This window comes from Pollicipes pollicipes, unplaced genomic scaffold (genome assembly GCF_011947565.3).
Source record: "Pollicipes pollicipes isolate AB1234 unplaced genomic scaffold, Ppol_2.1 Scaffold_4295;HRSCAF=5057_pilon_pilon_pilon, whole genome shotgun sequence".
Lineage (NCBI taxonomy): Eukaryota > Metazoa > Arthropoda > Thecostraca > Pollicipedomorpha > Pollicipedidae > Pollicipes > Pollicipes pollicipes.
Window position 1 is genome coordinate 8,457,287 of NW_023596461.1, and position 27,973 is coordinate 8,485,259.

The 27,973-nt window shown below is 57.2% G+C and overlaps 1 protein-coding gene across 1 annotated transcript; it reads left to right on the plus strand.

Moving 5' to 3' along the window:
* The first annotated feature begins 776 nt into the window (after positions 1–776).
* On the plus strand, positions 777–27,596 carry LOC119096652 (TSC22 domain family protein 1). Its single transcript, XM_037219549.1, has 5 exons — positions 777–925; positions 9,127–9,222; positions 17,791–17,860; positions 27,004–27,212; positions 27,590–27,596. Exons 2-5 carry the CDS (start codon positions 9,209–9,211, stop codon positions 27,594–27,596), a joined length of 300 nt encoding a protein of 99 aa, XP_037075444.1. The 5' UTR covers positions 777–925; positions 9,127–9,208.
* The last annotated feature ends 377 nt before the right edge of the window (positions 27,597–27,973 follow it).

A 27,973-nucleotide genomic window follows, 5' to 3' on the forward strand; every position in this document is an offset into this window, starting at 1 on the left:
CACCGGCCGTGGCGGGCCTGACTCCGCGCGAGCTGACCGCCTCGCCGGGCGTGAGCGGCGCCGAGGTGCTGCCCGTCATCCCCACCATGGGCGGCTTCGGCATCACGCTGATGCCCGGCGCGCTGGAGGCGGTGGACGCGCACGGCGCCGCCGAGATCGTCGAGTTCCCGTCCGAGATCGAGATGGACCTGATGCCGACCGGGCTGACGGTGGGCGTGGCGCCCGGCAGCCCCGGCGACGACCTGCAGGAGACCTGGCAGAGCCGCTTCAAGGTGGTCAAGATCGAGACCAACGTGCCCTTCAAGCGCGGCCGCTGGCAGTGCATGGACTACATGGACCAGCCGGAGGCGGTGGCGCCGGCGCGGGACGGCTCGGCGTCGGGCACGTCGTCGGCGCACAGCTCGGTGCAGCTGACGGCCGGGGAGCCACACCCGGCAGCGTCCGAGGAGGCGACGCTGCCCGGTCTGGCCGACGACGGCGCGCCGGGCGGCCGCGCCGAGCCGGCGCCGACGGACGCGCCGCTCGCCGAGCCGGCGCCGGCCGCCCACCCGTCGCTCAGTGTCCCCTACCAGCCGGCGGCGCCGGGCGCCGCGCCGCCCATTGGCCGCGACCTGGCCGCGGCCGCCGCGGCGCCCAATGTGCACTCAGTGACTACGGACCGTGCCTTGTCGCTGGCGCCGGCGGCGGCGCGCGCGGCGCATCCGGCGACGCTGGCGCGCCAGAGCAGCGAGCCGGCCACGCCCGAGGAGACGCGCCTGCTGGCCGACGGCGTCCCCGTGTTTAGCGCGGCGGCGGCGGCGGCGGCGCCGGGCCGGCCAGCCGAGCCCGGCGGACTCACGCTGCCCGACCTGCTGCCCAACTCCAGTCTGCTCGAGCTGGTGCAGGGTGACGCGGTCGACGACCAGCAAGAGGGAGCCGCCGACAGGTGAGTCATGTGGGCACCCCTCGCCGCTTCGACCACGGCCGCCGGCACTGGCGCGCTCTGGCGGTCCCGCATGGCACCATGCATGCTGTCTGGACGAGAGGGAGGAGAGCCTTCGCAACACTCTTGATATGCATCGGGTTATATTTTGCGACCGGACAGGCTTCAGGGAGGTTCGTGTTTTCCTTATTGAGGAAACCACAAGTGGTATGTCGTCTTCACGTTCTTCAGCGAACTGTCGATTTCGAGGCTGCCCGGTCTGGCCGACGACGGCGCGCAGGGGCGGCCGCGCCGAGCCGGCGCCGACGGACGCGCCGCTCGCCGAGCCGGCGCCGGCCACTCACCCGTCGCTCATTGTTCCCTACCAGCCGCGGCGCCTGGCGCCGCGCCGCCCGCCGGCCGCGACCTGGCCGCGGCCACCTCATCGCCCAGTGTGCACTCAGTGGTTCTCCTCCCTCCTGGAACTCGTGCCCAGCTCGTTTCGTCTTCATCTACAGTGACTCTTTCCTCTGGCACGCGCGGGGTCGAGCGCTGGGAGGCGCTGTGTTCGAACGCCAGAACTGTGGTGTCTGCTGAGCCGCCTGACCACAGGTCAGGGAGTCAGGCGCTCAAACGGGTGACCGCTTCGTATCACTTCATCACTTCATATTTTGACCGTTTTAGACAGAAACCTCAATCATCATAACAGTTGGGAGGTGTGCTGTGAATCGCGCCCCAGTCACCTCGTGTAGCGTTTTCTTCAATGCGTGACGTTCCAAGAAAAAAGGCTCATAGCTTTTGCTGCGTGATTTTCCGGATAGGCGACTTATGTGGCGCGTAGCTCGCATACCTGTCGGGGTCTGACCGGTCGCATTCTGTTTTTGCGCGGTCCGCAGAGCGCCCCGACGTTTGCGCCGTTGAATGATCGCGGGCTGGGGATGTCGGCATTTATTCCGAAGGGTCGGAACACATGTTATGGCAGGATATACTGCAGGACATATTCCGAAGGGTCTGGGTAGAGATATGCTCTTTGTTATAAATGGCGAATGTGGCATGGATGGGAGGTTATTGGTTGCACAGTAACGGCTTTCAGGATATTTTTAAGCCGTTTTCAAAGTCGGTCTCCGAGTAATCCGTACCCTTAATCACCGCAAATTCGGCACGGAAACGTGAGACTTCTCGGTTAGGAGATCGTGTGGGCAAACCCGATGTCATTTGCATGATATTTATCTATGTGGGCATGACCCTGGAGCCATGCCAAGTAAATCTATGGGCAATATTAGAAGTCATACAATTGCTCACAGTATCAAAATCTGCCACGTAAAGATAATGAACCAGTAAAGGGTGTATGCTACTGATTTTCCACAGTGTCGCCATACGCACCATTTATGATGTGATCATAACTAAACCCTAATTCTCGCCCATTTTGGTGATGAATTATACTGTTATTCGGAGTTGAAAATGTGAATTTGATCATACTCCCAAGGAATGTTTTGCAAAGCTAGTTCAGGCATCTTTCCTGGGGGTTCATGGACCTAACATGCCGCAATGTCGATTTCTCGTTGGATGTGGACCTCTTTAAGGTTTAATTTGGGCTGAATCGAGCATTGATTTTAGCAATTGTCGCTTGTTTTCGTCATTTTTTTCATGAGCTGGTGTATAAGGTTTGAAAGAATCACAGATTGATTTTAGCAATTGTTGTCGCTTGTTTCCGTAATAATTTTGCTCATGAGCTGGTGTGTAAGGTTTGAAAGGGCGTTGTGAAAGTGGGACGGCTGGGCTTCAGGATGGTGGGGTCCAGCCACGCCCTCCTGTCCACAGCTGGATACCATCCTACGCCCCTGATGGTCTCCTGTTCTCTTTTAATGTGGTTGGCTTTGTCATCGTGTCGTCCAAAGTGGCCTTACCAGTGCTGAAGCAGGAAGTTTCCACCACAAGGATATTGGATTTTGTGTCTGATGTCCAGACGTTCTGACCATTTCGCGGCTAGAATATGCTTTATATTTGTGATATTCGCCATACATTGTGAAGGGAGGTATGATCATAACTATTCGTGACATTCACTAAACAGCAAAAAGGGAGATGATTTCTATGAAATCGTAGTTATCGTCATGATACCGGTATAAAGGGGCACTAAATGACCACCGTCGGTGCGCCCTAAGGCCCAGCCGTCATCACAGCGATAAAAGAAGTCCCACAAGTTCTGCTCCACGAATCCAACATAGCGGTTGTGCCCCACCGGGTCTTCACCTCAGCAACAGAGGGCAGAAGAGGGCGCGCTGTAGCTGGCAGTTCGGCGTGTAGCGGTGTCAGTTATGTGGGCACGTGGGTAGTGGCGGCGTGTCGGGCACCGTTCGGTCGCTGGCACGCCTGGCGCCTTATAAGGCGACCCGGGCCGGATGCCGACCGGTGTCGGTCTGCGCGGCTCGTGAGTCATCTCCGCCGCCGTGCACCAGTCCAGGAAATGCCGCGTGCAACCGCGCGGTGTTTCGCTCCGTCAGGACATTGGGCTCCATATAGCTCCTGTTCGCGTCTTTTAATGAAATGGGCCTGTTCAGCAAAATACGCGCCACTTATTTATGTAGTTGATGAGTTACCGTGGTCATTGTTGAAAAGTAAGTGCGAGCATGTATGATATTTTTACGATCGTGAGCGTATTTTTTTGCGGATGCTCCTTTTTGTGAGCGCCAAATTGGTGATGTGGCTGGTACATATGAAATGGGATGTATTATGTGCATGCGCACCGGCGGTGTGCTTCAAAGTTATCGATCAAAACGTTCCGTGACGGAATGGAGCGCCTTGCAGTGTTGCGGGAGAACTGCCTGGCGCTCTTCGTGGTGTTAGGCAACTTTATCATACGAATATGCTAGATATAGACATGAGTGTTGACAACTTTATTTTATAACGATATTTTGTTTGGAATTGTATCAGTGTGCAAAGGGGATGACCCCTTGGCGCACAAAATGATGAGTTATTCTTCACAAACTAAGTGCAGCTCGGTCCATAATGGTAGTTTGGATGTACTTGTAGCCCGAATGGCATTGTAGCCTGGATGCAACTGTAGCCCGGAGTCTTAATGTTCAGGAAAAATTCCATGAAGTCAGGGTCGTTGTGTTATTTTTCGATTCCGGTTGTTTTATTTCCGCAAAACACTCCGTTAGATGGCCGTCGTCACAACGATTCGCTGGACCGATAAAAGGATATGACATATTTGTGGAGTCATGTTGGGCCATTGTTTATGGTCCGTTTATCATGACTCGGTGTTTTCGGCTTTTTCTCCACGCCGTGAGGCCTGTACTAGAAATGACGTTGAATTATGAGCGACGCAAAGTATTCGTTCTTTGGCGTTAATAATTACAAGGAAACGATACAAAAACAGTGAAACGAGGTATCCGCATGCCTTGCATGCATAGTGCATTAACTGGAGCTGCCGAATTTTCCTTGCTGGATTATTTTTTTAAAGTACTCTACATACGCGGCGTAGCTCCCTTGCCATTTGAGTTGGGCCAGAGGAAGATCGATTCCTCTTCCCATGCACTGTCATGGGTCCAGTATTATATGTTCCCGGATGCTGTGGTTCGATCCCACGCTAAGCCTTTCTGCCCGCACACTAAAGGCACCGTTTCTGGTTGAATTCCAAGAGTGGATGCAAACGGTGGTGGACCCTCCTCCGTGGGATGCATGCGATCAATAACCTGTTTTTCAGGTTGGAGATTTTCGGGCTTTTGGTGCCTAGCGGTGCCTTTTCCCCGGGTTTTGAACTAGCATATTGGATTAATAAACGCAACACTGTAAGATTACCTAAGATGCAGGTGTGCTGTGCCCAGTAATTCTTAAACTCTCCGCCTCGGCATAAGGTCATTTCCTGTCGCTTGTTTGTGTGGCTAGCGTCACGTTATCTACTGTCAGTCCTCTATTCCAATACCTGTACGGTCTGGTGGTCCCAATGTACGTTCTCTGGTCCCCGGATGGTTGTTTGGTCCTGGTGCACGTTCGGTGGGATGTTGGGAATGCAGTGAACTCCCGCTGGGTGTCATTCTCGCCCCTCGCTCTGCCCCGATTGCGGTGCATCGAGTGCACTCGGGTCAGAGCGATAACGGGGTCTGCTGACCCCGAGTGCACTCGGTGTCAGCAGATCCCGTCAGTCTCGGGGACTGACGGGATCTGCTGACGTAGGAAGCCGTGTGCAGGTCCGCATGACACGCTAGTTCCAGTTTCCACTCGTTCATGCGAAGCATATCATTTCGTGACGTTTCGAGCCTCTGAGCTGTATTGTTTTTCAATGTCCATAATTAACAGTGGTGGCGCCAGCTCCCTGGCCAGCTGACACACCATGGCATGACATGACACGACATGACACACCATGACACGCCACACCACCACACCACCAGCTGAACGGGACCTGGCCATCCAGACAGAGGCATGTCCGTGGCCGATAAACGCCTTTCTTTGCACGTGCTCTCAAGCTAATTAAGGCATCAGTTTGCGGTCATACATCTCGATTGCGTACCCTGCTTACTCGAACCGACGCCACAAGCAATGCCATTTGTCAGTTTGGGTTGTGGGTCGAATTTGAGCTCCAGTTCTGGTTCAAATTCCGGTTGCGCCATGGCTCCTGAGCGCTACGGCCAGCGCAGTCGCCGACGCTCTGTAAAAGGGGTGGACGACGTGCGTCGCGTGCCTTTCATAAAAGGTCGTATGTTTGCTGGCATTGTCTCAGGACAAGGACCATTTTCCTCCGCGCTGTTCATTCACGTGGACGGTGGCCCTTCTTTTGGGTGAGTGTGGCAGCTAAAATTGTGTCGTGGTTGTCAAGCGTCATGAAATATGGAAGCCACTGGGTCCCGGCCAAAGTGGAAAGAAAGACAAAGACTTGCGCCGATGATGAGGCATACGATTGGGCTTATTGGAAAAGTTTGCAGTGAGCGCATCCTGCGATGCTGACAAAACGGGATGCTAGGCACAGTAATTCTCCTCCCCTCGCCGCCGCAACCCAATTGTTCGATGCGACTTGCTCGTTGTGATATGGCGCATAATGTTAATAGTGATTGCTGTTCAAATTATATGCATACTTGTATGGTATGCCTGATACGAATGCGGTACAGGTTATTAATATCACAAACTATCAACCTTAGCTTAGAACAGTTGACAAGTTGAGCCTGTGATAATTTATGTACACAACCCGTAACGTGCCACTGGGAGAACTTCACGGTATGAAGAGAAAATATGGCATTGGTGCGTGATGCGGTTTCATTTCAGCCGTTTTTCCATCTCCCCACGCGTATTATTGACTAGGATGAAGTAACAAGCAGGTCGATTGAAGCACACCTATACACGAAGGAGTGATTACGCGGTGCGTACGGGACGGCTCTTGAGTCGAACTCTAAGCCACAAACGCCGCGCGCGCCGACCCGGCTCGGCTCTGGCTGGCAGCGGCCGGCCTCTGGCCACCTCCTCCCGGACTCGCCGGAGGGGCCTGTCAGAACCGCGCTGGTCCGATGCCAAGCGTATCAGCAGGCGACAAGTGTTGATTTTCACGGTCAGGTGTCACGAAAGTCACTAGTTAGTGATTAGTCAGTCGGCCAGTCTGACCGCCGCGTTATGGTACTCCCGCGGATTCGGTGCGAACAAGTAGTTGTGGGTCGGAACAGTAGATGGCGCGCGCGTCATCTTACGGGTGGTGGACGCGGTTGGGGGAAAACATTAAATGCCAAAGGGTATAGTCTCGTGATACGAACTACGATTATGTTTGTAACGGTGAAAATGGTCTCATGATTTTCTTGGATGCCTCCCCCTAGTTTGTCAAAACTTTGCGTACATTTTCGGATTGTTGTGTAGTCTGTTCGTGCAAAGTATTTGAAAAACGCGCTCGCTGTTGCAGACTTCTGCCGAATCTCGTGAAAAGATGTACACCGATCGTTAGCAGTGTGTTTGACACGTTATGAAAGAAGCTGCGGCGCGAACCGTTATAATGTATACATTTGCTCAAGCTGAGAGCGGGGTGGCGAACGAATTTAAGCCCGGTCGGGCTGAATGTAGGAAACGGTATTTAATCATCAAGTTTGGCGCACTCAAGGCATTTCGAGCGCAGATGGGCGCACGCTTAACGATATGTCGAACAGGGATTCCGGATAAACTGTGATGAGCATGGAGTAGCGAAATTACCCGCCAACGTCCGCAAATTCCTTCGGTATTGCAGGCAGTTGGCCTGCCTCGCCAGGAATGCGTTTTTCTTGATTCTGCACTTGAGAAACGAATTCAGTCAGTATTTGTAGAATTTATTATCGTTTTGGGCCTGCCTGTGCTGACGCCAGGTGACGAGTTGTCTGGAGGTAGTTGTAGGCAGGTGATGCGTCGTCATTTTCCGGATGCGTGACGAGACTATCGGATGCCAATTTTGGGAAGCCATGAAATACCCTCGCAACCTAATACCCATCAACACCAAACTCGTATTTTAACTGTATTGCGAATAGCCTGGCTACTCGAGCAGGCTCGGGTCTGGGACTGCCGCCGGGCTGTCGGCTGTGACGCGCACTGATGGCTGACAGACGCGGCAAGCCCAGGGCCGGACGGGGCGGGGTGGAAACACAGGATATAACGCCGTATGAGGATGATCGGGCGGCCGGCGGCGATAGGGCTGGCGGCAGGCGTATATCCGGCCTTGGCGTCCTGGCTTCGCGGGGCCTGAGTCATTGTTTGGGCAGCCCGACACTGTCATTGCCTGCCGGGTTCGGTCGAGCGCCTCCTTTGATCGGCTGAATTACATCCCGTCTTACTCCCGGCCCAGGTGGTTTTTTGGTCGTTTGCCGCGCGCTATGTGGGTTTATGACGCTGGTGATCCGGTCTGACGTCGAACGGTCGATGCCGGCCCGGCTTAGGCCTCCGGTCCGACCGCCTGCTCCAGGTCGCTGGTCGTCTGTTCCAGGCGGTCGCTCGATCCGCCCTGGTCCAGTGCAGGCGGCTCAGCACGGTGCCTGTCTTTGGTCTGGCACACTCTGGGCCGGTCTGTGGCCTGTCGTACTCTGGGCCGGTCTGTGGCCTGTCGCACTCTGGGCCGGTCTGTGGCCTGTCGTACTCTGCGCCGGCCTGTGGTCTGGCGCACCCTGTGCAGATCTGGCCTGTCACACCATCTGTGCCGGGCTGTGCCGGCGCAGCGTGCAGCCCATCTGTTGCGGTGCTCTGGTGCCGGGCGTCGCGCGCCTGCTGCCGCCGGGCCCGGCCGGCCGCGCTCTGAGCGTTGACCCCGTCTGAAGAGCGAGCGGCGAGCGGCGCCGGCGCTGCAGCGGCCGCTGACGTCACACGTCTGACCAGCGGGGTCAGCCGAGCCATTAACGGGCCTCGGGCGGCGGCGGGTGGGCGGCCGCCGCGCCGGGCGCCGACACGGGGGCGGGCCGGGCCGGGCGTGACCGAGGCTGGCGGCAGAGACCGCTCCCGTGCTCGCTCCTGACGGGTCGGCGGCCCCCCAGTATCACTCCAGAGCCACGGGCACGGCTGACGGCGTTGCCTGGACGGTCGGTTCGCCAGCCGGTGTGTCTCGGCTCGGAATGTGACCTTGTTCCTCGTGCTGAAATCTGAATGCGACGCCTGAGCCACCGCTTGGCCTTCACTCACTCTCCCGGTCGCGCATGCAAACTAATTTGATAACATGTCATCCATCTGAATTAGGAGTGTTGATGCCTGCAGTCTTGCCATCTGATGCAACTGTGATAGTCGCAGCGGTTCGATTTATCAGTTAAGTTATGCATAGCCATAACTTGTCATACTTCACATTGCCTCGCTGTCTGTTTAACGCAGTGTGCGTGAAAGTATGCGAAATATCCGCCAAGGCTTGATCCGTGCCGGTCTACCACAAACACAGCCTACTGGAGCTTGACATGGATTAATGTCGATTTCTTTTTTCTTTCAGGTGAGTGCTGAGCTGTGACACCCGTGGTGGTAAGCAACATGTGACAGGATGCTCACATTTTCTCTGATATCATAACACGTTATCATGCCTTGCATACGCGCAGGACCTCTTACGGACATGCCTCCTGTGTTTCACATCCTGGCGCCAGCTGGAGGTGCCGGGTGGATAGGCGTGGTGCGCCGCTCGTGGTTCTCCCGCGTGTGGCCGTCTGTCGTATCGCGGTGTCGGTCCGCCGTCGGTGGTGCGGGTGGGTCGGGGCCGGGCCGGCGGCCGGCGCGGCGGGCCGCTAACGCGCCTGCCGCCCGCCGCCTGTCCACAGCAGTTTCTCGGGTCTGGCGCGCGCCCTCTCCACAGGCAACTTCACCTTCCTGAGCTCGTCGCCGCCGGCCGACGCCGGGCCCATGGTCGAGGCCAGGTAGGCCGGCGTGGGCGCCGTCCGCCGCTGCCTGACCCGCCCTGACCTGGTGTGACCCGCCCTGACCTGGCGTGACCCGTCCGTCTCTACCCGCCCCGCTCTCCGCCTAACCGCACCGGCCGGGCCCGCACTAACAGGCCGACGCCGCGCGCCCGCTCGGCGTCGCCCGCTGAGAGTGAGCGTGTGTGTGTGCGTGTGTAGTGGCGGCAGCACGCGTTCCCACTAACCGCCCGTGCCCGGTCGACGGCGGCCGCGGCCGGTGACGCCGTGACCCCTGCGCCGCCTGAGCACCGGGCGGGCTCGGCTCATTCATGGCCATTGGGTTTCGACCGTCGCGTTGAAGTCCGGTGCTAGTTGACAGTTTCTGGTGAAGATGCCCTCTGATGCGAATTTGCAGAGGCTTTTTTCCAGCAACACTTTGTTGAAACCGGTCGGATGCAGAATGATACGCGAAGTCGACACGCCCCAAACCTTTACAATAAAATGTGATTGTTTCAACGGCGTGGATGGAAGCACTGGTTAATGTATCTATAGCGTTCTCAGTACTAATCTCGGTAGGTCGGTGTTCTTGGGACCGGAATCCTCTGCCTTGTTAGATTCGGGCTAGTTTGCTGAGGGGAAGGTTTATTTGATTAAGAATGAGGGACTGATTGGGATCTTCCGTTATCCATATTAGTCTTTCGGCCGAAAATAACCAACTTTCAGCATGCCATGAGGCCACAGATAAGTTTAGGCATCAGGCAGTCGTTGGCATATGTAGCGAAAATGATTACTTTTCCAATAAAGCTCTTCGTCTTGAGGAGCCCGAGAGCACGGCTGGAAATGACATGCATTTTCTAAGTGTATTCGAATGTTCACCCTCTACCTTTTAATCATAATATTTCGGTGTATTGAAGGTCGTTTATTTACGTCATACCAAAGAGAAGAAAAGCGCAGTTTGATCGCGTGACGTCACTAGAACATTTGGTGTTTGCGATGGAGTAGTAATGAGTGAGTGCTCATCCTGAGAACGTCGCATGCGTCGCTGCAGTATTGTGTTCTCCTGGTTGGTCGACATGTGTCATACTGTCCAGAAACGTCTCTTTGTTGACGAGGAAATGGTTTTACCTGTGATATATGGCCCTGCAATTTGGGGAGATGTATTGTTGGATTAACAGTCGCTTTCTTTTCCACTATGGTAGGAAAACATTCGCCAATATATGAACAGAAAGCCGAATTTTGATCTGGTGGCAATGCCCTTTATGTTATATTTTTCTGAAGATGAGCGCGACGTGATTGCGGAAACGAAGGTGAAACGAAAAGAAATGATGGAAACCTCCAAAGATATCAACAAAAAGGAAGATAATGGCTACAAATGAATGGGTCGTGTAGTTGACATTTGAGGCCAGCAGGGTTGGTGTCTGTAGAAGAGATTCTCTTAGTCATGCCAGCCGCAATCCAGAGTGTCTTTCTTAGCAGCTCTGTTTTGGTAGTGAAGAGAGAAGACGCGAGCTATCAATTGTCTTCTCTCCGCAGGATGTTAGTGTGAACAACAAACGTTTTCGTGATCTTGACACCAATAATGCATGTGCAGGTGATGGAAGCGAAAATAACGAAGGGGAAAAAGTAAAGGGAGCAGGAATGGGATGTAGACCGAATCGGGGAAGCGCACTTGTCCACGATAAAGAGGGCGAGGTGTGGGATACGGGGTAGATAAGCACAGACGGCTGTTCGACAATGGCTCGCGGCGTTTGACATTCTTGACTGCCTCGGTTCGCGAGGTCGGCAGTTTGAACCGGCTTCCTGGAATAAAACGAATGTCCGCAAAACTAGGACGGATTATGCGAAAAGTATCGATGATGCCTGCGACCAAAAACTTTTAAATGACAGGATTTTTATCTGTGCTCAGCCCAGGTGGACAGGTCATTCGCCCGTCGGATTATGTTATATGCAACGAATAAAACCCATTCACTTTAAGCACAAATCATGCAAGGCCAAAGAAGATTGTATGGTGAGCCGTGGGCCTTTTGGAGATAACGCCCAATAGAACTTGATGGCACCGAGCTGACACTCCTGGCACATTGGAAAGTGCAAAACCATTCACTGTTGGGAAGACAGCAGTAACGAGCACCTTCATAGACTGGGGATCTGCTGCAGAATATGCAACCCAAATACGTGGTGAGTCTGGGGAAATGTGGCAGGCGGCGGGGAGAATGTTTCCAGTGCTGTTTCTGTCATACTGCTTTTCTCAATCACTTACCTGTGCTCCATGTGTAGGGAATGTCTTTTAAAGTTATGGCATTACCAGCTTCCTTATATCCAGTGGTGGATTGCGTGGTACTTTCAGTGCCGCCTGGAATTTAGGCGCATATACCGGACGTTTGGCCGGAACCTGAACGCTTTTTGGGTGGGTTCGTTGCTTTTTGACCCCACATTTTTCATGACATGTGCGGTATCCGATCTTCCCTGGTAGCGTGATACAGATTATCGATTGTTACGCTTTGTGGTAGGAATGAGGTGATTTTTTACAAACGATACGAAACGATGGGCTTGCCATCGGCACGAATGATAACGAAATATCGTTCTACCGGTGGGGCTGGCTCGCCGCATTGTCACCCTACCAGGTGGCAGCGTGGCAGGTTCACCATTGTCCGGTGTAGTCGGCCTCCACCGATGATGCGACTGTCCGGTCCGTCCATTGGTCGTCGCGGCGTGACGTGACGCCGGATAGCGGGCCGCGGTGGCCACTCCGGACCGGTCCGGGCGCCGGGGGCGTCACGCCGGCCGCGCCGCGCCATCGGACGCCGCTCGGTGATCGCCTCCCGCCGTCGCCAGCGGACGCACGCTGCTCTCGTATTCGGCCGTGTACAGTCGTGTTCGCCCCGCGTCGGGAGGGGCGACGGCGACGGCGTGGCTGGGCGCTCGCCTGTAATCGGCGGGGGACAGCCGAGCGCGTGAGCGTGGTGCGGTGTGAGCGCGGCGGGCCACCGTGCGGCCGTCTGCCGTGGCAGCGCAGAGGGTGGTCGTCCACATCCCGGCGTCGCTCGGCGCGGCCGGCGATGCGCCCGATGCGGGTCGTGGCCGGCGCTAAGGACGGCCAGCCGCCGCCGGCCGCCGCCCCTCGCCGGCACGTCGCCGACGCCCGCTGTCTGCTGGCCGTCTCCCTCTTCGTCCGAAAGCACGTCAGGTCAGTGGGACTGGCGGAGACGCAGCAGCGGCGGCGGTGGTGCAGGCCAGGCGCTGACCTGAAACACCACCGGGCTGTTCAGGCATGGCTGGATGGTGAAGGAAGCCTTGCATGGTCGTCAGGATGCGACGTTGATCCCTGGTCAGCTGATGCACGGTCGGCTCAATTTATCGTTGGACGATCGGTTCACGAGTAGTCCACTTCATCCATGGTCTTCAGGTTTTCAGTTGCAATATGGCTTCACTCCATGTCTGGTCCATGGAAGTTTGCGGTGGTTGTGGTAGATGCGTGGTCATTGCTGCCGATGGGGCGATGCTGCTCGTCCTGACACTCGATGGCGACTGTGAAGCTGAGGTTTCACCTCAAGCTGAAGCGCACCTGACCCGTCCGCTCCGTTCGCCTATTCGCCGATAGCACGGCCGCGTGCGGTCACACAGCACACGTGCTGCCCGGGCCGTACTCGACCGGTTTGTTATGTGCAGCTAGTGGCCGAGCAGGCCAGCGTCGGTGCGCTGCGCCGGTGACTGCGCTAGCGGTACCCGGCCGCCGGACAAGACCACGCCGCTGACGGCCGGCCGGGATCGCACCGGTCAGCGCGGCACGCTGCAGCCGGGCTGACCCCCTTCTGTCCGCTGCATCGCTTCCGGTATTTTCACTTTTGCGTCATCTGCACACTCGTGTCAGATGTCCGTCGCAGCCGTGTTCGAGTGTCGCAGCGAGAAGCCGCGTTCAGATCGTGAAAACAGCGGGCGTCGGCGAGATTCGAGCCTGAGGCTGCGGGGCTCTCGGCCAAGCGCCGTCCCCGGATCGCCGCGTCACCGGTTTGTTTTGAGAGAAGCCGGTCGGCGCGGCTAAACAGCCGAGGAATGCGGCGCAGCGGCGGCCTCCGATGGACGCCGCCGGCAGAAATAGCCGGCGAGGAGGAGAGCGCGCGCGGCACGCGGCCTGAGCGAGCGCCGGCGGCGGTCGACCTTCAGCCGCCGGCGGCGGCCATCGATCGCCGCGGGCTGCGCGGCCGGCCGGCCCGCGCGCCCACTCGCCGCCGTGACCGGGTCAGGTCAGCCGCGCGCCCAGGCGGAGCGCCAGCCACGCCGAGTGCCGCCGGTCCGTGTGCAGTGTGGTGGCCCGTGGCCGGCACGTGCCGCCGCCTCGGATGAAGTTGGACCTGCTGCGCCAGCTGTCGCTGACAGTGATGGGTCAGGACGGCCCGGACGCCAGGACGCCCTGGCTGCCGGACAAGGCCGCCTCCGCGGACGTCAGGTGCGCTGCAGCCGCGCGGCGGCGGACGGCAGCGGGCCCTCTCCCTTGCGCTCGGGCTGGGGCTGTCTCTGCAGACGTCAGGTGCGCTGCAGCCGTGCGGCGGCGGACAGGAGCGGGCCCTCTCCCTTGCGCGCGGGCTGGGGCTGTCTGTGCGGACGTCAGGTGCGCTGCAGCCGCGCGGCGGCGGACAGGAGCGGGCCCTCTCCCTTGCGCGCGGGCTGGGGCTGTCTGTGCGGACGTCAGGTGCGCTGCAGCCGTGCGGCGGCGGACAGGAGCGGGCCCTCTCCCTTGCGCCCGGGCTGGGGCTCTCTCTGCGGACGTCAGGTGCGCTGCAGCCGTGCGGCGACGGACAGGAGCGGGCCCTCTCCCTTGCTCCCGGGCTGGGGCACTCTCTGCGGACGTCAGGTGCGCTGCAGCCGCGCGGCGGCGGACGGAAGCGGACCCTCTCCCTTGTGCGCGGGCTGGGGCTGTCTCCCTTGTGCGGCGGTCGCTGCACAGGGCTAACGTGTTCACACGAACACAGCCTGAACCCGCGCGGTTTGCGGGTCGCGTGCGTTTTTCCCGATTGATTTAGTAACATGCGACGGTCACTAGCTGTAGACTTAGCTGTCTGCGTAGGGCGCGTGTTATCGAGAAGTTATGGGTAGGCAAGGTCCTCTGCTGGGCCGCCGGGCCGAACGGTCCCAGTCCATAAACTGGTCTCGAGTTTGTAAATAGTTTTCTTCGTTAGATTCACTGAAGGCGCGACTGGCATTGGTTTGTCGCCGCGGCATGAGTATTGCGATTACAGATCTAACGGCCTGTGGAAAAACCAGGATGTGTGTGATTGGAAGGCGCCGTATGTGTTTATGAACTGGTACCGCGCCCGCTTGTCCAAAGCACGGGCGTCAGTCGCGCAGTTGGCTGTTTGGCAGTGTATCGTGCTTTATATCAAAGCAGCGCCGCGCGACTCGGACAAACGGGTCGTGGCACTAAATTTTTTAAAAGGTCGCGAGAACTGGTCTATAAGTCGGTGCCCCACATGCATATTTCATCGTTCTGTCGAGAATGTATTTCCATAAAAGGTTACGAAGAGGGCAGGCATAACACTGGAATGAGTTTAGACGTGGTAAATGGTTGTCAAGTGTGCAGGAGACATGTGCAGGATAAGGAGGCGGGGTGCTGTCGGAGCACCTTGATTTTAGCAAGATCAGATTTGCCGGAAGGTGCCATGCTGCCGGTTGCTACCACTATTGTGGTTTCCGGCAGCCTTTAGAAAGGCTGCTGGAAAGGCTTTCTAAAGGCTCCGGTGCTGCGTGTATGGATGCTTTAAATATGAGTGTATAACACATTTTTTCATAGTACTCTGTTTTTCCTAGTTGTTATTTGCTCATTTTTCAGAGTTGGTGTATGGGCTGTCGTTAAATTGTCGAGTAACCAACATCTTGTTAATGCGTTTTTCAAGAGTAATTCGGTGAGTTTCGCGGGAGAGTTATGCACATTCAGGACAGCCATTTGAACTGCCTCTTCTAATTGCTGGTGACCGAGTATGTGCGGTACGGGTCGCACGGCAGACACCGGCACTCCTGACAGCCAGGCACTCTGGAGCCACCGGCACTCCTGACGGGCAGGCACTCAGGGGCCGCCGGCACTCCTGACGGGCGGGCACTCCGGGGACACCGGCACTCCCGACGGGCAGACACTCCGGGGTCACCAGCATTCCTGACGGGCAGGCACTCCGGAGTCACCAGCATTCCTGACGGGCAGGCACTCAGTGACCATCGACGCTCCTGACGGGCATGCACTCCGGGGCCGCCGGCGCTCCGCTGACCCGTCAGGGGGCGAGCGGTGCCCGCTGGACTGCCCGGCGCAGTCTAACGGCCAGGGGCCGCTGTGGCCCGCCTGGCCCCGGCCGCTGACCGGCGCCATCAGTACGTCACGCCGTTGGATGCCCCGCGGTGCCCGCACTGCCCGCACTGCCCGCACTGCCCTCACTGCCCGGGTGAAAGGCAGGCGGCGATATATAGCCTGAGCAGCTGAGTGCGTCGTAAAGCCTCAATGGGACATACACGTCACAGCCGCTCCAACAAGGCGGCGGTCTGCCCTGTCTTACGCAAGGGAATGCCAGGCATCGCATCAGTTATACGAGCGCCGAGCACACTCATGAGTACCAGGGTCCCGAGCCAGTTGGCTAGGGTGCGACTCGCCTTCAGCTATAATCTATGATTGATATTGTATGGTGGAAACGGACGTTGGTCCACTCTCCCCGTGAGTCGCTGCTGCTCGCGTCCCAGTGGGCGCATTGGCGGTTACGTCCATGCAAACGCGTAGCCTGGAAGTTATTAAGTACGTCATGTGAACTGCGTACGCATGTTGCAAAACTGAAGCGGTCCTTTGCGTCGAGTGAATCATTGCAGATCCAGTCCCTCTCAAATCGCACGTCTCTTCCATACTCCGCCTCGTAATCATCCCGCGCTCGTTGCTCAAGAAAGGTCATTTGTAGCAATGAAGCATATGTACATTGATACATGCGAGATGGGGCTGCGTTGTGGCATTGTTCGCACCGGGCTTCGTTTCGGTGTTTCTGGGCCTGTCTGGCAGGCTGCTGTCAGATGTAGGCGAATTTAACGTCTGACGCTCATGCAGTGAAGGAAAACCCGTTATTTTAACACGATTGGAGCGGCATAGACTCCTGAGAAACCGAATTCATATAAACAACGCAGAATGCATGCTGTTATGCCGAGAAAGTACTAGTGCGTGGCTTTCAACCACAGCTCTTAAATTTTGTAGGACCCGATCAACGAATGGGGCGCTAGATCGCCGTTTGCTCAAACTACGTACGTGGCGCCTTCCGTTTGGGCAAAATGAACTGCCCGAATGGCCAGCTTTGGTTGGCACATGTGGCGTACCTGTGAACTTTGTTTTGATTAAACTGAGCTGACCTGAGACGGGCGGGCGCTCTCGCTCCGCGCGCCGCGCCGACTGCGCCGCATTGGCACTGCGCCGCGCCGACTGCGCCACGTAGTGCGCCGCAACGACTGCGCCGTGCTGAGTGTGCGGCATAAGCACTGCGTCCTGGAACGCGTCATTGCAGTTTCCCGGCACGTGCTTTTTGTTGAGGCGCTGTTTCTCTTCTGACAGCCAAGTGTTTCGAGTTTTAAGCCGAACGCTGTCAGTGGAAGTGGCTGGTGACGTGTCATCGCCGGAAAGGTGGGGACCTGTCGGCCGCGCTGTCTACGAACTGTGGAGCTGGATGATCGAAAACGGTTTCGAATAGGGTAGAATGTCAAAGAGCTAATGGCATGGTAAACCGTGTTTCTCTTCACGCTGCAGTGTAGCCCAACGCTTGTTCTTTCTAATGCAACCCTTTTGCGGTAAATAAGCATGGTGCCCTGTATTTTTGTTGTTTGTCGTGCTCACTCCAGGGCTGTTACCAGCGACTCTGGCTTTGCGTTACTGGTCAGGCCGATCCGATCTGATCAGCTGATGAGATGATGTTTTTGGACCCCACGTCGCCACGTGCGCCGGTGCGGGCCGAGGCTCGCTGCCGACCGGCGCCTGATCCGCCGCAGCTACGCCAGCAGCTGCTGATGCGTGGTGACGATGTGACTCTGGTCCCGGCCGTAGCCGCGGCAGACGTCTCTCGTGCGCACGCCGCGTACTGTGCGGGCTCTTCGCGGCTGTGTAGTACGCTCGGTGACGATGGCGCAGGCCGTTTGATGTTGGGTGTCTGTGGCCAGAGCGTGCGTGGTGGGTGGTGGTGGCGTCAGGTGGGTGGTTGCTCAGGTTCGCGGCGGTGAGCGACATGCCCGGCACCTGGCCGCGCTCGGCCGCGAGTGGCGCCACCGGCGGGCGACGGGGGTGGCGGAGACGGCGGTCTGCGCCGGGCGCCACCGCACCACCCCCGGCTGGCGAGCGTGGTCCGGTCCGGCGCCGTCACGCTGGCCAGGCCCAGAGGTGACCCGGACCGCGACACTGCGCCCAGCCGCCGCCCCGCGGCCCTATCCAGGCAGGCACCCGTCTGTCGGCCACGGAGCGGCCGGCGGCCGGCGGTCCGCGCGTGGTGGGCCGCTGCTATGTGGTGTGGTGCGGCCGTGCTACCGTGCCCCCGTGCGAGGGACTGCCGCTCGCCACCGCCCTCACGCGGCGCTCGTCTGTTTCAGCACGTCGCCGGGCGGCAGCGGCGCTGTAGACAAGGTGGAACCGATCGACAACAAAATCGAACAGGCCATGGTGAGTACCTGCCGTTACGTCCCGCTCAATGGACTCCCGAGAGCTCTCCCCCCCCCGCGGACCGCACACTACGCGGGTCAAGGCCGTCGATGATGGCACGGTATTCCCATTAGTTGCTATGACGATGGTTTGCGGGGCAACTTTTACTTTGTCGCATCGCCAGCTTTTTAGATGCTTGAGGGCCCACCAAAACGTGCTAGTTTCATGGCCAGTACGTGGAAATCTTTGTGAACTCGTTGTTCCCTGACAACTTAAATGCTTGACCCAGTCATGAAACGTTAACTGTGGCCTTGGTGCGGCCGCGCTGTAGAATGAGGACATGTAAACAGGGTGAAACGGGCTCACAAATAGCCAAATGACAAACAACCAGCAGCTGCTACTGCAGTAAGGTGGAGTCGCACGGTGAACAGTCGGAGAGCTTCGGCCGCCAGGGCGAGGTGCTGCCAGAAAGTTCCGTTAAGTGCATTTCGTTCCTAGAAAGTGGCCCGGTTCAGGTATCCGGAATCAGGTGATCAATGCCTTTGTGACGTGCGAGTCTTCAGATCTGTCCGCCAGCACAGCGACGGAAGACTGCGTTGCAGGAATGGAGCGGGGCCTCTGTCGATGGCGGAGGGCTCTGGCTTTTGACTTGTTGCGTGTCGGTTGTAATTAAATCTGGGCTGACAGATGTCTGCCTCCGGCCTGCATCGAATTCTTTCGCTTTGTCTACTCGTGTCGGAAGTAACAGAAGGCTTTTATTGCTAACCTGCAGTCCCAGTCTTGACCGTGGTTGTCATGCGTCCCCGAAGAAGTGGTTTTCCGCCAGCCGCGGCGGCCTCGGAGCGGGACCGCAGCCCGGCCGGCCGGCGCTCCGTCGCCGCCGCGGCGGCCGTCACCTGGCGCAAGCCCGGCCCGCCGGCCGGGGTCGGTCGCCGGTGTCAGCTGGGCTGGGGCCGCCGGACACACGGACGGAAGCGCTGTCCGGCCCGGCTCGCGTGGTGACGCCACCGGCTCGGCCGTGGGCGAGCCTGTGACGTCGCTGCGGTATTATGACGTCACACTCTGCGGTGCAGTGTCGCTGCAGCTGCAGACTGGCGAGATCCGGCCGGTGCAGGCAGCGGTGACGTAGACCAGGCGACGTCACACTCGACAGCGGAAGGGTGATGTCACCTTGACGTCACGCCTCGGCCGTGGCCCCCCCAGACCGGATGGTGTGCGGTCGGAAAGCCGTCGCGCTGGGAAATCCGGCCCGGCTGCTATCGCTGCCGGCCGCTCCGTTGGCAGGGAGAACGCGCGGTCTGAACGATCTCAGGACACCGAGCCGGCGTCACGGGCTGGCTGGGCCAGGCTGGACGACGGAAGGGCGTCGCGTAGTTGCGTATTTTCCGCGTGGGCAAAAAACACGATGGCTCATCTATGCCACAATTGGTAGCGGTGGTCCGTGGTGCGGCAGCTGTTGCCGCCGCGTAGGTCTCGTCCGATCACACTCATCAGTGGCGGGAGGCTGGAGGGGACTCTGTTGATGGTGCGTCGGCGGATGAATGTCCTATTAGGAGGGGGAGACAACGATGAATATGCTATGAGGTGGGTTAGAGGTGCGGATCGCAGCGCGTGATACCGCCTGTCGCCGGCAGGGCGGGGCAGGTCATTTGGACCTCCCGACCACACCTGTTTGGAGTGCAGCAGTCGGCACAGCGAGCAGTGTCGCTCCGGCGCGGGACTGGCGACCTCGCAGTTAGCCCTGTAAATCGCTAACGTCTAGCTGTGATGAAGTCTTGTCTTATTCACGCGCAGCCGTTCCCCTGGACGGAGGTGTGCAGTGTCCGTTCGGTGGGTCTGTCGAGGCATGGCGGGGCCCGGCCGGTCCGCCTTGCGTTCGCCCTGGATGGAGGGGAGTGGTGTCCGCTCGGTAGGTCTGTCTAGGCGTAGAAGACTACAAGCATCTTCAACATATTTGGAGCAGTGCGGCAGTTTTGAAAGTTTATATCAATAGAAATGATCCTTTCACAAAGCGAGAAGGATATTTTATTTCACCAAACACCAATTTTTATTAAGGATGGATATGTTAAAAAGATATCTGAGCGTCATATTAAATGGTGGACGTTGACACACTATATCCGGTTAACCGTTTGACCGACATATTACGTGGGAGAAAACATTTTGTATTGGGCGTCATTGGCTTAGATTTTCTTGCGCGTCACAAACGCGGACGAATGTCAAGTGGAATATTCTGGGCGCAAAATGACCACTGCAGTCTACGCGCCCGAAAACTCCAATGAACAACAAATCAAGTGGAATATTCTATGGGTACCCGCCCATTGGGGCATTGCAATGCAATGCGTGACAGTCGGCGTAATCACAAGGCGCCAGACTGGCTGCACGGCACCACACACAGCGCACCGCTCCCGCAGCGTGCTCCCCAGCGGGCTCGGCCGGTTCAGTCATAGCTGCTACACGCAGCGCTCATTCATAAATAACGGAGGCAGAAGTAAGCCACGGCATTTGCATCGAGTCGGGACTGTTAGCAACTGCCATAATGGGCTCAATAACAGCTGAATTATGTGCAATGAAATCCCAGTAGCGGGCAGACGTGAGATTATCATCTAACGTTACCGGGATTATATTGTTGCTCTCATGACAAAACAGTGACAAGCCCAAGACAGTGACAAATGGGTTCGTCTTAATTTTTTGAAGCGTTCGGTAAATGATATTAAGGTCTCGTCCCAAAAGAATGGTTGTCAACAGAAGTCCAAACCGAGACATCATTATTGCATAGGGTGTCTGTAAAGCAATGCTGCTTGTTTGTCCGCTTGTATTGCAAAACACGTATAGTCGTTAACTTGATTTCACCATCTTTGGCCATCGGCTCACCTTAATGGCTCTCACTTAACTCAAACGCGTCCCGCCCGGGTATCAACCTAAATCCGCCTGTCTTTTTTATGTAGTTTTCCATTGAAATGCATAAGGTGACCAGACTGCAAGATTTGCGATAGATGATTAAGGTGACGGCGTAATGATGTTTCGATAGATGATGGATAGATCATTATTTTAATATCCCGTGAAGCTAGACTTTGTTGTACTTGTTAATGTAATCACAAAACACGTCGAACAGGCACCGTGAATATAAATTTTCTGCGAATTTGACCTCATATTTTGAACAAAGCTCGGATGCTGTACGACCACTGCCAGTGGTGGTCTTGTATTGGTATCTGTTTCCCTGGCTGGTTTTATGTACGGACCCGCTTGTTGGGGACGCGCGATGACCTTTGCTTTTTGTGGCGTCGTGCGATATCATTATCGGTGGGCTGACGGGCAGCGGGCGCCTGAGGAGGTCATTACCGCCGGATTGGCGCGTGATGAGGTCATCTCGACGGGTGTGACGTATGAGGCGGTTCAGTGCACCAGCCGGCCACCACATTGCCGAGGTTTGGCTGATTGGCTGATGCCGCCCCTTCGGCCGGCACTGCCAGTGGCTTCGTGTCGGAAGTGGCTCGCTACAAATGTCAGCATAATCCGGGGTGTGGTGGGGCGCTGCGACGGCGGGGGCTCAGCTTTCGGCAGAAATGGCTGCTCGTTGTTCCGGGGTCTCTTGTCAAGAACTGTTGCCAGAACCTTATGCAGAACGGCGTTAGTTATTGAGGAGCGTTGTCCTGCCGGATCTCCGCCGATTTGCTGTGCGTTCATCCGTTCTGGATGTTCGGCGGTCGGCGCCCAACCAGCTGCCTGCCGTGGCTGGCGCCGGGTCAGCGGCTGACACTCGGCACCCGTCCTGGCGTCCTGTCCTCTCCTGTCCTGTCCTGTCCTGTCCCGGACGTGGACTAAGCCTGTGTTTCCGGAGTGGCCTACGCTCGGTCAGACGGCGCCACCCGGCCCTCGTCCTGGACCCTGACTAGTTCCGCGTTTTCGTGCCGGCCTACGCTCGGTCAGACGGCGCCACCCGGCGCCCGCCCTGGACCCAGACTAGTTCCGTGTTTCCGGGCTGGCCTACGCTTGGTTAGACGGCGCCACCCGGCGCGTAAACCCAGAGTCCATGGCCATGTCCGTCACCATGCCAGTCGTGTTTACACTCGTTTTGGTTTCTGGGTCAGGTTTGATTCAATGCCTGGCTTCTTCCCACAATGTTTTTGTGTTATCATCAGTAAATTTGGCAGGAAATGTATACACTATCAGACGGAGCCAATCGATTTCGCGTTACCGATTGTGATGTCCGGTTCCGTGAGGAAAGGGAAGCATTCGTGCTGGAGACGGCTGATAGACAATAATTATCAAATCAACGCAACGAAAGCAATTAGCCAAGTCCCAATAAGCGGTCATTGTTTGCTAGCGTCAGCTGTGTAAGTGGTGAGCGCTGCTCGCCTTTAGCCGGGGTGCCGTCGCCACCATCAGCCGCTCGCCTGCCTGCCGCCGGTTGGGGGCGGCGGCGTCTGCCCGGGGGGTGAGCGGGCGCGGCGTCAGCGGCGGCGCGCTCCCATCGACCCGTCCGTGGCGCCCGGGGCGGCGCGGTCCGGCCCGGGCGGCCCACTGGCCTTGGCCCGTTCGGCGCGCCCCGCCCTCCGCCGTCTTCTCGGCGCGTTCGTGCCGCGTACGCACGCTCGCGTCCGGCCGGCGCGCCGAGCTGAGACTCGGGCCGGGGCCGGGGAGAGCCGGCGGGCGTGGAGCGGTGGGGCGGGGCCTGCCAGCCAGCCGTCCTGGCCGCGGGGCGTGGACGGCTTAGCTGGCGTTCGATGCTGAGACATGCAGGCACACGGACGTGAGTTGACCGAACAGCTCACGTTAAGACCCGGAGGGCTTTGCAGTGCCTGGTAGAAGTAGCCAATTGGGAATCAGCTGAATCGATTTTCGAAGCTATTCTTGGGGCTTCAGGAAATGGGTTGGATGGCGACACGCGAGACTTTTGACATGCACTCCCAACATCCACGAAAGAGAAGGCTGTTCTATGAATTTATTCGGATTGGCTTACACGGGTAGTTTTGAATTCAGAGGACGTCATATTTGCATTAACCTTCGGACTGACGTCATTTTTGTATTAATTTAGGAAATTAGCCTCCAGATATCTGTTTACGAACTTTGGTGACTAGTTTCCGTTTCGGTGGCCTGAACACGGACATGGGCTCTTCGGTACGGTAGCAAACGCCCATATAAAGTCTGATCACAGGTCCGAGCTACCAGGCGACGCTCTTCTCCCCACCTCTTGAAAGTAATCTGCAGGTTTTTTATGGAAGACCAAGTTTCCAATGATATAGTTGTCAAGTGCATGCCAGTCACAGGATTGGGCAGAACAACCGTGAAATAAATTTGAGGTACGTCGCCTGTAAGCTTGTTAGGAGGCCTATGCACACCTTTTTAGAACCGTGATGTCTAGGTCAAAAAGCGATGAGTGAAGCCGAGTGCAAGCCACAGCACGGACCTTTTGGAATGATGTTGGTCGGCTGATGTTTTTCATTTGAGAAAATGATGCTTGGCAAATTTGATGAATTCGGAAAGAAGTATGATGGTTTGTACATGAAATTAGTATTGAAATTGTGTCAGATACGTCAGTTTTCAATGTCAGTCGACGTTTTGTGTTCAGTTGCCTTTGGCTGACTGATGTTTGGTGTCAGCTGATATAAATTTCAGGAACTTTAAATTGTCATAATGTATGTAAAGTAAAGAATGACATGATATTTAACTTTGAGGAATTATGGCAGCTCTTCAGCTGACCTAGTCACCTGGCGTTGTGTTTACATTGGCACCGCAGCTGCTTCTTGGGCATCTTCGAAGTGGAGGATGAAACATCTGTTAACCCGGATTTTTTACTCCAAACTGCCGGCACCACCTTGAGTTATGTCTGGATTAACATGGTTTTGCTCGCCATGCTTTCCACGCAAGTGCCTTTCGTGCAGACGCTTGGCGCCCAGACATAAGTCGTAAGTTCAGACGGCGTTTTATCTGCACACATTTTTACATCGTTTATGATTGGGTGACGCAAACTGGCCATCCGTCTCTGTCTGCGACCGAGACTGTTCATCGCACGGCTCGCTGCGGCTGTCGCGTCACCGCCGACTTCAGAGCGGCCGCCGTCTATTTCGACGTCGTCGGCGACCCGGTTACGCACGCTGCAGCGCCGTTTGAGCCGGAGCTGGCGGCCATCGGCCCCGGTCGCCGGGGGGAAGCGGCGGCGCGTCTAGCCCCGCTGCTGGCGGCGGGGTCACCGAGGGGCTGCGCGCCCCAGATCTGGTGCGTGGCGGGTCAGACGGCCTGGCGCCGGCCGCCGCGGCCCCCCCGCCCCGCCCCGCCTCGCACGCCGCCTGGCGGACCGCCGCCGAACCCGCGCCGGGCCACGCGCGCCTGCCGGCGCTCGGACTAGACAGTCGTGCGGCTGGAGGGTCGAGAGAGCGGCGGTGACGTCGGCGCGCGTCTGGAATAGGGACGGTGTCGGAAGCCAGCGTGCGGCAGGCCTGTCGGCACGGAGGCGGCTGGAGCGGACTGTGAGACGGTGCTGAGCCGCGGGTCGCCTGGTTTGGAGCGGGCTGCATCAGTCCTCGCGCGGGAGCCGGACGTTCGAGCTACGCGCCTGAGCGAACGAAGATCGGTGACATGCCGGGCGTGCTGACGTACCTGCCGCTGGCGCCGCCGCCGGCCACCCCCAGCCGGCCCGCGCTCCGCCGCAAAACGTCCATGGTATTCGATGTCAAGCTCATGGGCGACCACGTTTATGTGGTGGTTAATGAAGAGGTGGGTACCCGCCTTACGGAACTTGGTGACGGATGTCGTCCAGGAGCTCCAGCACCTCTCTAAAATTGAGTTTGGATCATTTGCAATGGTTAGATTTGGAATCAGTCATTAGTGATGAGGGCTTGACACGCCCACCATTTAGCCTGTTCTATCCCCGTTCAGTTGATTTTGCCTCCGGCGTTTCTCTTTTTTACCAGACAGTATCGCGGCGGGTTTTAGCTGTCAAACGTGCTCTTACACAGCCGCTCAGAGCCAGGTGGGCCCACGTTGACCAGTTACTAGTTGACATGACCATGCCGGTGGCGGCCAAACCTCGCCTGCGCTCTGATTAGCTACGTAATAACATTAACTGCGGGTCCTGGAGCTCAGGTGGCGTTGATTTTCATCCATCGTTGTTTTTCATCCCTTTCGTTCGTCATGATTTATGCTTTGCCATTCTGAATATTCGTAATTTGGGCTGTCACGAACATTAAGTTTCTTTTATGAATAAGTTGTTGAGCAAACGTCGTTGTTAGCCGTTCACAAAGCTGACGTTGGTCGACCGTTCGACCAGGCTGGCGGCGCGTGCTGCCGGACCGCAGCGTGTCCTTGCTCCCTTGAGCACCTCACCAGGTGGTGCAGGGATTCGCGGGCGTGCCCTGAGGCGCTCTCATCCGGACAAGGGCGAGCCCGGGTCAAAGATCTCCGGCTCCGGTCCTGCGATTTGTACGTCCATGTTGGACTAGATGTACTTAGCAAAATAATTTGTTTTCCTGATGATTCGTTTCGTATCATCGGAATGTATTGCATGGCGAATTAGCGGCGTGTTGTCCTCTTTGGCTTGGAGGGAGGTTGTGAGCCGTGGCCCTTGATGCTGAATAGCCGTCTGGCTGGGAGACTTTTTACGAAGCAATATTTCTTGAAATATTGCACATCTTTCCAACATCTCAAAAAAGGTTTTACTTGTCAGCGCAATGATTCTGTCTGAAAACAATTGAAACCTTGACGTAGTTAATGCAGTTCTAGGAAACATTTTGTGACGTTATGCGACGTTTCGCGGAGTGGGTCTGAGTGGAATAGCCTATAATGTATCTTCTGTGACGCCATTTCGTCATGAAAATGAATTCCGCCATCTAGGCAGCGGCCTGCGTGAGCTTTGGCCGGTAAATCTCTGTTGCCCTTTTGCTAGTCCTGGTGATGGGATACTCGGTAGGAGCCGAACCGTGCACGGTGCTGCTGAGGCCGGCTTATTCGGAGATCACGCTCCTCTCTCCTGCTGCGAAATAGAGTAATCTCCGCACGTTGAATGAAAACGCCCTGTTCTAGTAGCTGTAGTCGCTGTCGTAGATCCTGCAGCGTCTCCGTGCTGTGTGTGCGCAGGGAATCCCTGCGTTTTCGATGGGAGCGCCGATCGTTGCGGTAGTCCGTTCTCATTCGCCGATATCCCTCGGGCCGGTTTCTTCGTCTTCGCTTCCAAAGCCGCCGCCGTTCTGCCGCAGCTGCAGTTAGGTGGCATGTCGGGCACGTGGGCTTGGCTTAGCACCGGATGCCTCTGGACGGCTGAATATCCACTGGCTTGCCATTGGAGTTGGAATGAAGTTGGTGACATGTTTTGTCGGTTGGGGAGGATAGCCGAGTTATTCTACATATTTTGCATGTAGTGGCGCCGTTGTTTTTTATGAACGTGCTTTCCTGCAATTCCACCCATGTATGTGGCAAGGCACAAACGCGAAAACATGTGCTTTCTGCGTAGGCCAATATTACGTGCATAGTGTTTGCGGTTACACGGTTGTGCGTGACGTGATGTGACGTGTGACGACAGAGACACCAGCGTTTATGGAGCGGTTTTACAGACCAAAACAAGGGTACCGGTAGTGTAGTGGTTCACGCATCAGCGCTAACTACTGTGCGTCTGGGAAACCAGAGGTACGGGGTTCGATTTCCCGCGGTGCCCGCCCTTCCTGCCAGGGTGAGAGGCAGGCGGCGCCATATGGCCTCAGCAGCTTAGTGCGTCGTGAAGCCCCAATGACATGACGGACCAAAACAACTCCGCAGTGAAGAAGCTGCAAATATTTGCTTTGCTGCAACGGATGTAGAACAGACATTTCGTGCTCGACCTGGTCAGCGGGCTGTGTTGTAGCTTGGTGCGCAAAGTGTCGACATAATGCTGGCGCGACTAGGTTATAATGTACTATCGTTACATGGCGATCATGTGTCGCCAGGTAACCAAGTAGGTAACCAAGTCCAGCGCTGGAGAAGCATTGCGGCGTAAGGGACAAACGGCTGTCAGAAAAGGTGCTACATATGTCAGCAAAAGGTGCCATGACTTTCCGTATCTATAAACACATCATTTGGTGGACCCAGACCCGTAACACGTTGCGTCCATTATCTCTTCTCGTCGCTGCTTTGCCAAGGCGTGGTGGCCTCTGGGCGCCGCCTGACTGAACTGACGCCTCTCGCGTGCTCGGCAGGACCTGGTCAAGTCGCATCTGCTGCTGGCCGTGCGCGAGGAGGTGGACGTGCTCAAGGCCAACATCTCCAAACTCGTCGACAAGATCAGCGTGCTCGAGCGCGAGAACGAGGTGCTCAAGACGAACGCGTCCCCGGAGGTGCTGGCCCAGCTGGAGGCGACGCAGCCGAGCCAGGCGCCGTCGCCCACGCCGGGCGCCGCGGCGCCGCCCGGCCCGGCCGGCCCGCCCGGCCCGGCGCCCTAGCTGGTGGTCGCCCCGCCGGTCGGGGGTCGCCCCGCCGGTCAGGGGTCGCCCCGCCGGTCAGGGGTCGCCCCGCCCCGGGCGGCGGCGCCGTCAGAGGGACGTCGCTACGGGCGACGCTCAGGTGCTCCGTGCTGTTTTCCGGCTAGTGATCTTTGATGGCGATGATATTTATTTTTGATTGGCGCGGCGCCGCCAGGGGGCAGCTCTCGCTCGCCGCCCTCCTGGCCGCGCGGAGGGCCAGTGTGCGCGCGCGCCGCTGTCTGCGCCGGGCCGGGTTGAGCGCCGGCGACCGGCGCACCAGCCGCCCGTTCTGAGTGTAACCCCCGCTTTCTACGGGTTCGAGTCGGTGAGTGTCAGCGGTGGCATTGTGCGCCGGAATAGTCGGCCAGCATCTGAGCAATATGGGCGCGTGGCGCAGTGCCCGACGCGTTAATGTATAGAACACATTCTAAGGCTGGCTGGGTCCGGGTGTTCCCGTGCCGCGGTGCGTGAGTGGCGGTTTGAGTGTCGGTCTCATCAAACATGTATATAATCATGTTCATTGCCATGAGTGAAACTGTCCCCTGCCATACTGGCACGGTGCACTGTGCTAGCATGAAACATAGAAATACAGGTGCTGAACAGATCACCCGCTGTGTGAGGCTTGTTCCCGTCTCCGGGCCTGGCAAGGCTGATCGGCGACGCTTTATCGCCTAGTGAAATGGAGGCCGTTGATGGCTGGCTATGA

Excerpts from the sequence above, each read along its gene's own strand:
- LOC119096652 (XM_037219549.1), top strand. Across the intron at positions 17,861-27,003 it reads ACAAAATCGAACAGGCCATG|GACCTGGTCAAGTCGCATCT; the intron begins GTGAGTACCTGC and ends CGTGCTCGGCAG.